This window comes from Sinohyriopsis cumingii, chromosome 3 (assembly GCF_028554795.1).
Source record: "Sinohyriopsis cumingii isolate HCF-2022 chromosome 3, ASM2855479v2, whole genome shotgun sequence".
NCBI lineage: Eukaryota > Metazoa > Mollusca > Bivalvia > Unionida > Unionidae > Sinohyriopsis > Sinohyriopsis cumingii.
This window is the reverse complement of record NC_142963.1, coordinates 58,337,566-58,350,758: the sequence shown is the minus strand read 5'-3', so window position 1 is coordinate 58,350,758 and position 13,193 is coordinate 58,337,566. Positions and strand designations below refer to the sequence as shown.

Here is a 13,193-nt window from a genome sequence, read left to right as displayed (position 1 = left end):
AAAAAGGCTGTCGCCAAAAAAATCGCCAAATAGTATATTTTGTCGCCAATAAGGGAAAAAAATCGCAATTTGCAACTTTGGCGAAGCCCAGGATGATCCCTTCTTCTCTTTTAATATTTCACATGGTCCAATAAACCTGGTATTTGGTCTGAATCAGCCAGCATTCCCCATGACTGTGCCACAAACCATAGGAGTTTGACTTTTTGTCCATTAATGACACCATTTTTTATGAACAAAACGTCACACTTATGTGCACAAATATATGGCAAGGCCTTCTCAGTCCCATACTAAATCCTAGTCCAGAGTTTCCTCTGACCTTTCCCACCTGATTTTAGATATTTTGACACTTATGTTGGGGTGTGAAGTCAGACAGCATTTCCAGTTAAAAAGATGGAATTCGCCAATACCATGCAGTGTCTGCATCAGGTAGCTGTTATTACCTGTCTCTCCCCCTCCACCATAGACTGAAGTGGTGCAGGTGTATGAACTTGAGTTGGACTTGCCTTCCTTGATGGAGAGATGTTAAATTTGTTTTAACAAATTAATTTTTTTAAAATTTTTATGTTAGATTTTTGCATAATTTTCATATTGATACACTTCATATTTCTATCTTATTAATGAGGAAAGAATATATCATATAGAATCATCAGGTTCATTATAGCGATAGTAAACCACTGCAGTATATACTTAGTTCGTTGAATGAAGTGAATCTCTCATAATTATTAGATTATAAAGAATCTATTAAAAAAGTATTAAAAAGGAAGTACAAGAAGATGACAGTTATATGATGATAGAGTAATAATGAAAAATAGATAAAGGAAGAGTTTATCGGTTTATCATAATACACAAAAGAAAAATCAAGATTGAAAATAATCAGCTTAAGAAGATGATGTAAAGTAGAACAGGCAAAGCTGAAAATGATGTAGGCCTACTTTATAATGCTGTGTATGTGCTAAAACATTACAAAGTATAACCAAACATGCATTTCTAAAAGAACTGAAGGAAGTATACTCATAGTCAATAAATGTTTAATATGCTTTCATGTGTTATATTTTGGTCAGAATGTAAGTAAAATGTTTGAAATGTTGAATGTCAGTCGTATCACTTGCATCAGATGTATATTGCATAGGTAATTATGATCAGTTGGGCATGAAAGGAAAGACACAGAACATTTGTGGTTTTCTTTTTGTCTGATATTGAATCATGCCAGACAGGCCTTTTTCATTGCTTCTGAATCAGAAAAAGCAAGCATCTTCTAGGCTTAGACTGACATGTATCAGACAGGACAGATGCTAATCTTAATTGACTGAATGTCCCCCCAGTGGAATATAGCAGTGTATGATAAACCTTTTAAAGTAAATGTTTTCTAAATTCTGGAATGGTAGGCAGCAATTCCTGTACAAATATAAGAATAGAAAAATCACTGTTTAATGGCTTATATTGAAACAGTATTGTGTAACATCAGGGTAGAATCAATGACAAAAGGGTCAAAATTTCTGGGGCGAAAAACTTGAAGAAATGCACAGTTTGGCATTTAATGCTTAAAGCTTTAATTTCGATAAGGAAAAAGATTAAACATGAGAAATATTTTTTAAAATGCTGTGGTAGATAATGAGTGAATACTACAGTTAAATGAGCACAACAATCAGGTAGTTTGGACGTTTGATAAGATGGTGGTTAAAGCTTACCTTTCCCCAGACTTGTGTCCCTTATTGCAATGAGGGCAAAAAAGATCTTATCCAGACTGGAGAAGCTCATGGGGGCAGCATCTCACTGTGACCAACTGTTGTTCCCAAACTCTGTGACAGTTCAGGAGCTTACACAGAAACTTTCCTGTGGACAAGAGTTTGCCAGCAGCAGAAGGGATGGTCTGTCCCCTCATCTGTGTTTCAGCCACTAGTTTCTGCTTCATGCTATGGAGTCCATTCACCGGCTTGGCCCCTTAAGTGCCACCATCAAACTCTGGGGCATCACATTGTGGAATTCAACTGAGACCTGGGCTTGTCTCCCAGTTAAAACAGTAGAGACCTTGGAGCTTAAGGCCCATTCTCTCATGATGATTGCCTCTCATGCGGATCTCTTTTCAGCAGCCTCCTTCAATCTCTAGGAGGAATCATCTCCAGAACCTCTTCAGTATTTGCTGGCAGCTGTGTCACAAAAATTTCACATGATGCATTCTCAATGTTGATGGTGCTCTTTGATGAACTCCTTCACCTCCACAGGGATGCTGCCTTGGAGACATTGAATGTCTTGCTGAACTATAATAAGAATGTTTTAAGGTCGCACCTCTTGAGGTAGAGACTCTTCAGAAGCCTTATTGCCTCTGTAGCATAACAGGATTTTAAGGGCCGACAACACAAGTCCCTGGCAGAATCCTCTGGCTTTGCAAAACAGGCCAAAAAGCATTCCCACCCTGACCGCTCTATGGGACCTTCTTTCAAGCATGCATAGCCTCAGATCAATGTGCCTTTTCTTTCATTCACCACACAAGGTGCTTGGAAAGGCCAATGGAGAAAGTCCTTGGACTCCTATCCCTTCACCAACGATGGAGAGGGTCTGCTCTAGGTAGTTGCATCTGCTCCTGCAGTAACTCATTCTTTCCAGCATTCTGGTAGGGTTTGTTGATCCCTTTTCAGAGGATTGGTCGGGCAATAATGATTATGATGTACATGTCCATTCTACCGTATTTCTGGGAACATACTACCATGTCAGACCTCCAGCTTCTTTTACCAGGCCAAACTGGCTCAATTAACTTGTTTTATCCTGTTTACCAATTTCAGTTGCAGTGCCTGATTCTTGAGAAGCAATTCTAAATACATTGTGGTAAACCGGAGCATCATACAGCAGCAAGGGGATTTTTTCTACACTCCTGTTCAGCATAATGGTTTCTTTCATCAACAAGTTTTTTCCCAGATTAAATCATCCCAGAGTAACTCAGAATAATGTTGTGCATCAGCTTCTTCTGGGTGTTGAACAGTTGCCCCTTCTATCAATTTGAATCTTGGCTGCAGCTGAGGTGAAAAATCATCCCGGACCCATTCCTCTTGAAAGCCTTCAAAGTCAGCTTCATTCTCCGAATCACTGTCAAAAAGTGCATGAAGCCATGCATCATGTCTTTCATGAACTTGATTCAATTCTAACCCATCATTTAAGTAAATATTATCATCAGAATCATCCAAATCATCAACTTCAGTGCTGCTACCCTCGCTATCAATATCCATGTTTACATCTGAGTTGTCGTTCATCATTTTATTGATCGATTTTCAAGCCAACAATTTATTTTCCAACCACGTGGTTTTTTAAATTTCACTGTGCATGCATGCTTTAACCATTTCTTGTGTTGGTGAAGAAGTACACAAATATTTGTGATGTATAATACATGTTTCTAGAGACACTACAAACATACGTAATAGAGTACGACTTTAGTCATATTCAGGATAAAATGGGATATACAACCACAGGCGTATTCAGGATAGAATGAGGTATTATGACCGTAGTCTTATTCAGAATGAAATGGGTTAAGGGAAGGGGTACACCCCTCTTTTGCAGAATTGCACAGTCAAGAGGGTGAAAAATGATCAGACTCTAGCTTTCTTTCTGTATCCAGAACTTTCTGATGTTTTATAAAGGTGGAAAGATTTGGCTTATAATCATCCCTTGCCCCGATTTTTTTCAGAAAAAATATCTTTTAAGGTGGAGACTTCCACTATGGTCAGGAATGCCATAAGGCCCGCTGTTGGTGCAGTCTCCATCAATGTTAAGGATTTTACATCCCCATCCACACAGAAAAAATCAACTTTTTGTCTTGACCAGAGGGTGTAATATTGTTCTTTGATTTGGTTTCTGCACACAGTGCTCTTTACCAGGCAAGAGGTTTGGTCCCCATAGAATAGTCTCTACACCAATGTAGCATAGTCACTTTTCCAAATATGGGGGAAACCCATGGTGGAACTGTTCACTACATGCATGAGCAACAAGCTCACCAATTATGTCTCTCCAGTATTTGATCAATGTGCCTGGGCAGTGGACACTGAAAGTTGTAATTGGGACTGTCTATATATGTACTACATCCCACTTTTGAAATGATTCTGCAGGTGCTTCATCAAGTCAGTATTGCCACAGCTTGGCTCATCCTGGTAGCTCTCCAGTGGCTTTAACAGTCATGGTTCCATGACCTACTTAACCGGTTGGTAGGCAACAAGCCCAGGAGATTACCACAGAAGAAGGACTTGCTGTCACAGCACTGTGGGTCTCTTCTCCATAACATCGTCCAGACTGTACACATGTTCTTTGGGTATTGTCTGAAACCCCATTTTGACCCTTGATTGAAGCTTTCTTTGAGAACATTACCCTTGAGACTGTTTACCTGGTCTCCTTAGAATCTGGAGTGAGATTCATGTTTTGTCTGTGGCAAAGAGTTGTTATGGTTCAGCGGTAAATTTCATTCTTGTTTCTTTGCTAACCAGGGTTTCTGGCTAAGAATCTGCTACCATCAGTAGCCCCACATGCTATTAAGAACCCCCAGTCCTTAATATCTGTGTTGGAGATGATCAAGACAAGCTCCTTTGCCCTGTTATGGCCTTAAGATTTGTTTAAAGGAAGAAGGACATGAGCATCTTCTATTTACTAAGAGTTCCTCTGATACTTTGTCAGCTACTTTATCCAGGTAAAATGTCCTAACTATCAAGGGAGATTATCAGTTCCACACTAAGGGGGGCCATTCTTTCATGAAAAAAAAAAGGCCATTAACTTGTGGCAATTGCTACATCTTGGGCCTGTTTGGATGATTTTATGAGAGCTGCCTTCTAGTGGTCACACACTATCTTCTCCATTTGCCTTCAGAGTTTGGCATTTTTTCATTGGGACTTGTAGTGATGGTACAACAGGTGGCTCAGTGAACACTTACCATAACGGTAAGTACTTTTAGTAAGTTTTCTATACCAGATTTGTTGAGGCCATCAGCCTCCCTCAAAATTGTTGTATTCATCAATGCAGTAGAAGCACGTGATGTATAGTAGTGTGTAACTGTTATTAAAAAACAGTAATTTTATACTTGCCAGCTATTATCACCAAGATTAACTCCTCCCTCCTGGCTCTGATGTCCTGTAGCCTAGGTGCATGTCAAAAGAATGGCTATAACTACCAAGTCAGACTGGGATCATGTTCTTTTAAGTTCTGGTCCTCCAATTCTTAATAGAAGCAGAAATAGCTTGGACACGGGACTATGAGTCTTGGAAAAGGAAAGCAATGCAATAATAGCCTTATATGCTTAAAAAATAGACCACCTACCCTCAAATAAACGAGTTGTATTTATTTTGAAAATAAAGCAGTTTCATTGAGTTGCAACAGCAGTTTGCTGTGGGGGTTAATTTTGAATGGTTGTTACATGTATCACTTAATTAGGTAGTTAAATTAATGTATCGATTCAGTGGATAAACTTGTTTCATTAACAGCAATGTTTAACATATGGGTGTGTATGCGATAGAATGAGCAAGCTTTTGTGGCATTTTGTTTGCCCTGGAGTTGACAACAATTGTACGCAGGGCTTTGAAGGCAAACACAAAGAATTTTTCTAACCCGCTTTATTGTTGATGGTTCATTGCAAATTAGTTTAACAGTTACCAGATTTAATCATTAAAGAAAGAAAATCTTATTTCCTAAACAATACAGTATGCCAGATTACTAAATAAAATCTTGTTTACTGTGGCAGCAAACTAAAAATCAGTTGAAAGACAATAATGACAGTGTCATAAAATTTCTGGAACCATGGCACAGCCATTATTTCTAAATTTGTGTTATAGTAGGGTTTCCTTGTACAAGGCAGTGTACTTCATGGCTCCAGTAACTTGTCTTGTAATGAGTACTGTGTTTATCTTTGTACTTGAGCTATCATATATACTTGCTTATAATTCATATCAAACTGCAAAACAGCACAGGTCCTGATCTGTGATAGAATAATACACCTGAAGACCAGGATATATGTTGTTTCTTCTATTGATTACTCCAAACAAACAGCACAGACCCAGATCTGCTGGTGCATTATGTAATGGCAGATCAGTGTCTGTGCAGTTTGCAGTTGGGCTTGACTTACAGGAAATTATATATGGTATCTGCTCTTTTGTTGTTCTGCAGGTGAACATTTGGACACTTGATCCTAAACCAGAATGAGCTCTCCTCTTTCCTGGAAACAAAGTGTAGGGCTGCATGCATTTGAAGCACTGTACTTGGGAGTACTAGCAGTATTACCATTTGTATTTGCCCAGAGAGTGGTGGCACTGGTACTTCTCATTGTCACAGGAACCACAAGTCTTTATTTTCTGGCAAAGATGTATCTGACCAAGAGGATCCAGGTGAAACATCAGGGTGTTCTTATCACTGGTTGTGATACAGGTAAATATTGTACTTATTACTATTAATTATACAAAGTAGCACAATTAGATCAAGACTACAAATCACATTTTAGCATCAATAAATGATTGAAAGTTTAATACTGCATATATTTTAGCATTAAAATGTCTTAATTTGCATATTGTATATTGTATAACTGCTAATTGGAGTGAAATCTTTCATATTAAGATGGCATGCTAAATTCATGAACATTTACTTTTGTGATGTACATTGTTCTATCAGATTGTTTGTTTTAATTGATCAGTTATCAAAGTTTTCATTCTCATTCCCAAGTGTAATGGAAATTCTGTGTACTTATCATTCCTTAAGTAAGTAATGAGAACATTTGAAAATTTATGAATTGCCTATGGGGGCCCGGAGTGGCAGAATGGTTTAACGTGCTTGCCTTTACTGATCTCTGCTATCTCATCTCTGTCTGAATTGGTTTAAGTCTGGGGCTCAGCCTATGTAGGTAGATAAGAAAGCTTGCCAGTAGCTTCCCATGGGTTGGTAGTTCTTCCTGGTGTTTTCTGATTTTTTCTCCCACCAATTATGCTCACTGACATGCACTTAAAATGGTGTTTTGCCCACAACAACAACATATTGCCTTTGATAAATCTTATTGAAAGCCTGCATATATTTTTTTAATTCTCTAGTTACATAAACTTTAATTATTATCAACCAAATTCACTCTTTCTTTTGGTCAGCCAGATCTCACAGTACCTCCACTGCTTTTTAGTCCTGCTAAAAGATTTTAGATAGTCCCAGTACAGCTTCTCATCAGTTGATTACATTATTTATTTCATTACAGTTGACACAGCTTTGGATCTTATTTCTGTCTTATCCATTACAGAGTCAGTTATTGAGCAAACGTAATGACATTAATGGCATCCGAAAAAATTCTGTCAGTGTAATAAATCTAAAGATGATACTGATTTCTATCTACACTACTACACAGATCTTATGAAGCATCAATTAATAAATATCATCATGGGCTAATTAAAGTTTTTGTCAACAGTTGACAAATAATGACAGTTGTAAACTAGATTTAATGTAATGGCTTGCCATTACAAATCCCCATGAAGAATACTGTAAATTCATTTATTTTGGTGGGTATAAATTCTCATGGTTTTGCAAATAATGACATTTAAAAATTTGTGGATTGGAGACATGGTTCAGTTATTACGATAAAGGATCATTGTTCATTGGGGCTTAAAATTCATGCTTTGTAACAACCATGAAATCCATGTAAATTACTAACCCCTGGTGAATTTGCAGTATTGCATACTCCAGCCATCACACCCCATACTCAACAATCCACGTGTAATTATGCAAAATCTTTGAGGTATTATGTATCTTCCTACACAGTAGATAACAAGTTTAATCCAGAAATATTGTAATTGAAATTGAATTTTTTTTTACATTTGACCTTTGACCCCATCACAGGGCTCTCTTGGGGTAGGAGCCAGGTAAAATTTTGTATTTTATTTGGCTTGGTAATTTATGGCACAGCAACACAAGCAGGTTATTTAGTGCTGAGTCAATTAGAGTAAAGTGCCTTGCCGATGGACACACCATGGCATTTTACCCAGGCTGGTCTGATGGTAGGATTCAGACTCTCACTCTTTCAGCCATGAGTCTAGCATGCTAACCACTGAGCCACCACAACTTCTATAGCCAAGGATGACCCACCTTCTACAGATGGTTTCCTCAAGAGCAATGTAACTAGATGGTGTCACAATATTCCTCCAATAGCAATAATAACAATAATTTTTGATTCTTGATAAACAATTGAAATATACCATCTGGTTGAATGATATTGTGGCCCTAATGGTAAGGTGGCATGTAATACATGTTTATTTGCATGTGTGTGTGTATGTGTGATTTGGATTTTTAACGTAAGCTTTAAAAAGAAAAAGTCACATTGCTATGATGTCTTCAGTGTGACAGTTTATAGTGATGTCTAGCACTGGGGCATCATGTCACAGACATGTAGCATTATGTCCCACCCAGTCACATTATCCTGACACCAGGCCAATCAGTCCTAACACTACCCTCTTAATGCTGAGTGCCAAGTAAGGCAGCTGTTAGTACCATTTTTGTAAGTCTTTGTTATGATTCAGCTGGGGATCGAACCCACGATCTCCTGCATCCAAGGCAGATGCTCTAACCACTAGGCCACCAGAGTGGTCTGTTTTTTGGCTGTCTGGAAAGGAATGTTTAAATTCTTGATGTAATCAGTCAATCAGTGAATGTCATATAATGGTGCTACTTTAATTGCTACTTTTTCCAGGATTTGGACGTGGTCTGGCAATGCGTCTCGACTCCCTGGGTTTCACTGTGTTTGCTGGGGTCCTGGATCCAACGGGTGAGGGAGCAGATATCCTGAAATCTAGTTCGACTGGTCAACTCCATGTGCTGAAGCTTGATGTCACAAAAGAAGAAGATATTAAGAATGCTCTTCTGTATGTCAAGAAACATTCTGCCAGTAAAGGTAATGGAGGGCATACATAGCACAGTATATTTGTAATGTTTTTTGACTCATGAATGCAGACACTGAAAAAATCATTCACCCTCAAGAGTTTAAAACTTTGATATTACAAGTATTTTATACCCAAGAAGAATGGCCCAAAGCTTTTATAACCCTTCAGTGTGACTGTTTTCAAATAGTAACATGCTACTGTTGTCTGTTGTAATTTGCAATCATAATTTGTTCTGATTTACAATGGTTACTATTATATTGCCACCCAGGAATGTGGCCTTATAAGAGGGGTGTTCTTTCTGGAGGAGGGCTGTGTTTGTGAGACTTATGTGTATGTGTATGAAGTAAGAAAACTGCCAGTAACATCAAAATATTTAATATCTTCATTTAAAAAGTAACATTTATTATCAGAAGATTCATTTTGTCCTAAGATTAGACTTATTTCAAGTGAACATACATTAATAGTTCTTAATTCTTAGTGTGAGATATTTAGCTGGTTTTGTTTGTGTTATGTTGTCCACAACAAAAACATTCAAAAATCTTGTCATTTATATCATGGTATCATTTGACTTTCACAATATATGTCTTTCCATTTACTCCATATTCCCAAAATTGCAGATTGTTTGCCTTATCTGTTACTATGTTGTTTATTTGAGTATTTCTATCATCAAATGTTTCAAGAAGAAATCTTGAACACTTCCCACTGTCAATCAGTCAGATAACGTTTACTTTTTCTTCTGAAGTAAAATTTTCTGACACAAGACATGTTAAACTTTTATAATAACTTTTTCCTATGTTGCTAATTGTACTGCAGTTCAATCAGACAAAAACTTTTAAACAGTGGATGAAATGCCTTGTTTATAAAGGAAGTGATACATGTAACCTGACTTGTGATTTTTTGGTCTTAGCCTGGTACCCTGTTTTGTTCAAGGTTCATTTCTCTTTTTGTATAAATCCACAAAAGCTATATTAAGCCTATGCCTGTGTTGACCCAGTTATGATCTTGACAATTACTTCAGATGTAGTCATCACATAGAAGTAATCAAAAGCTGTGTGAAACCCAAAACTGTATCACAACATTATCAAACCCATTTCCTGTAAGGATCAGCATTGGTAATAATGATATATTAGCCATAGTGGTATAAGTTATGAATTACTTTGCAAGCAATTACCTATGTAACGAAAATCTGACGTCTGGAAATATACATTGGAAAAGGTAATCTGATTACTTACCTTATCATATAAAGTCAGTATTGGTTTTGGACATATATGAAATGTGGCTGTTTGACATTTTTGGACTAATATGCTGGCTGCATGCAACATCAGAGGAATGATTGCCCATGAGTGTTACTTTTGTATGTTAACTTGTTGATATAAAAAAAAACTGGCCTTGCAGAGGAGGTGAACACTGGGAGGGAGGGCATATGATAAGGGGACCACTATAAGAAATGTTTTCTAAGCCAGATTGTCTTTAATTATGTTCAGTAAGGGTCATATGTGAACCTTGAAAAGAAAGCAATATCATCAAGGAAAAAATTGGAAAAAACAGTTTATTTTCAGAAAATGAGCACTGTCTTTCAACCTCAAATTAATGCCTTTGACCTGAGAATTAGTTATATATATATATATATATATATATATATATATATATATATCTATTCTATTCACATGAAAGAAGGAAAAACAGTATTGGTAAGTACAGATTAACAAAATATTAAAACATTTACAAGAGCCTTAAATTTTGGTGGAAACAGGGTTAAAAGATTAAAGTGGGTCTCCTGTCAGGTCATTAAAATCCATTGCATGAGTCATTGGATAAATTTGACTTCCAGATAAACAAGGATTTGGTTATACACTTGAAAGGTCAAGATCACATTGATCATGTTTGAATACAATCCACACAGATTTAGCCTTTTCAGACAGGGAAAGAACACATTTTTAGTAGGTTAAAAGGTCAGGGTCAAGATTATATTGATAACATTTTGGTCCATACTGTCCAGCCATACCCTTCTAGTGTCTACACAATGACTATTAAACTCGAGTCTTCTAGTGTCTACGTAATGACTATTAAACTCGAGTCTTCTAGTGTCTACGCAATGACTATTAAACTCAAGTCTTCTAGTGTCTATGCAATGACTATTAAACTCAAGTCTTCTAGTGTCTATGCAATGACTGCTAAACTCGAGTCTTCTAGTGTCTGCGCAATGACTATTAAACTCGAGTCTTCTAGTGTCTACATAATGACTATTAAACTCGAGTCTTCATGTATCTACGCAATGACTATTAAACTCAAGTCTTCTAGTGTCTATGCAATGACTATTAAACTCAAGTCTTCTAGTGTCTATGCAATGACTGTTAAACTCGAGTCTTCTAGTGTCTGCGCAATGACTATTAAACTCGAGTCTTCTAGTGTCTACACAATGACTTTTAAACTTGAGTCTTCTAGTGTCTACGCAATGACTATTAAGCTCGAGTCTTCTAGTTTCTATGCAATGACTATTAAACTTGAGTCTTCTAGTGTCTATGCAATGACTATTAAACTCGAGTCTTCTGGTGTATATGCAATGGCTATTACACTCGAATCTTCTGGTGTCTACGCAATGACTATTAAACTTGAGTTTTCTAGTTTCTGCACAATGACTATTAAACTCGAGTATGTGTATGATTTACTGTTCACAGTACTCACTTTACAGTTGTGTGAAGACAAAAATGTTTTCCTTAAACATGTAATGGGGTAAAGGCATATTTAAGCCCGTTTTTGGAAATTGTATGGTGGAACATTCTCCCAGTATCTGTCTTTCTCATATTATGCAGGTCTGTGGTGTTTAGTCAACAATGCTGCCCTAAATTTTGTGGGAGATGTGGAGTTCTGCACCATGGATATGTATCGCAGAGTTTTGGAGGTCAATCTACTTGGCATGATTGAAGTTACAAAGACGTTTCTTCCCTTGCTAAGGAAGTCCAAAGGTAATTGTATAATATTGTACAGTGTATAGTTAAGTGTGTATACTTATAAACCAGTAAAAATAAATATTACAGGCCTATAAAATGACTAATAAATCATTCTTAACTGTTTGATTCATTAGGAATTTTAAAATTCTATCAACTTGTCATCAAAAGTTATGTTTAGTCATTGTAATAAATCAATAAAACAGCTGTTTTCCATATGAGTCAGTCATGCATTTCAGGAAGAAAGTAAACTTTAGTTTCATCTGCACAGTATCAGGAATGATATCCACATCTTTTTCTCTTTATATTTTCACATCATCATCTCAGAATGTAGCTAACTTATTACCAAATTCTTTTCATGCATGAATGATTCAAACTTATTTCATATTGACAAACAGCACAATGTCATTCATTTGATAAATGCTGGAAAAGACTGGTCTGTGTATATGTAATCCACCATGTTCATCCCAAATTCTGGAAGAGTCCATTTTTTATACAGCACTGAGCCTTACGGGAACTGCCACGTGCCACTTGTAAATAAACATCATCTCCATGGTCTTTATTTAACATTCTGCTTTCATTTAACATTAACACATCAACAACAGAAGAAGAAAAAAATGTGTCTAAAATGAATGTAATCAGTGTTTGAATATATGCATAGTAAACAGCTTTGGCTGCTGTGGCTGATGGTGGTGGTGGTGGTGATGATGATGAGTTGCAACAATGGAAATTTTTAAGATCTATTTCACATGTTTCAGATATTATCTTAAACAATATTTTAAATAATTGCTGAATAGCTTGACTTCAGTCTATTATTGTGACTTTGTAAAAGGGAAAATCATCATTTATTTACTTGCTTATTTATTTGAAACCACATTTATTTTCAGTATTCATATTTCAGTGCTCAAAAGAACATCAGTCATATACATGTCAACCATTATGTTTTTGGCATAATCATTACACTATTTTTTACACTGTTGTTCACTAAATTACATCTTACACTTGCCTTTGTATGGATTACCCTTTTTCTTTATATCCTCCTCCCAAAAAAAAACTAGGTAAGTTTTCTCATTGTTATTAACATCCCATTAATATCACAGATCATATTCTAGAAAAGACAGCTTCTACATAACAATGACATAAGAGTACACTTGTCTGTAGATTTGCATGCACATTCCTGACGATATTAATATGTTCTATTTATAGCAGCTGTCCTATTTCCAAGAAACATACTGGTTTCTACTTTCAGACCTTTGATCTTGGATTCATTGTTTTGATTAGTATTTGTTAGAGAACCAATCTTATGTGCACTATCGGTCATGTCTAATGACTTTTGTACAAGAGTACATATGGCCTGCATGTACTTTCCTAACAG

General features: G+C 36.6%; 1 protein-coding gene across 1 annotated transcript in view; it reads left to right on the top strand.

Moving 5' to 3' along the window:
* LOC149802923 (retinol dehydrogenase 7-like) overlaps positions 1-13,193 on the top strand; it is a 41,511-nt gene that overhangs the window by 6,934 nt on the left and 21,384 nt on the right. Inside the window, exons 2-4 of the mRNA XM_089952409.1 lie at positions 6,133-6,390; positions 8,681-8,881; positions 11,684-11,836. Coding sequence (XP_089808535.1) covers positions 6,165-6,390; positions 8,681-8,881; positions 11,684-11,836 — 580 coding nt within the window. The 5' untranslated portion in view covers positions 6,133-6,164. The remainder of the gene's footprint in view (positions 1-6,132; positions 6,391-8,680; positions 8,882-11,683; positions 11,837-13,193) is intronic.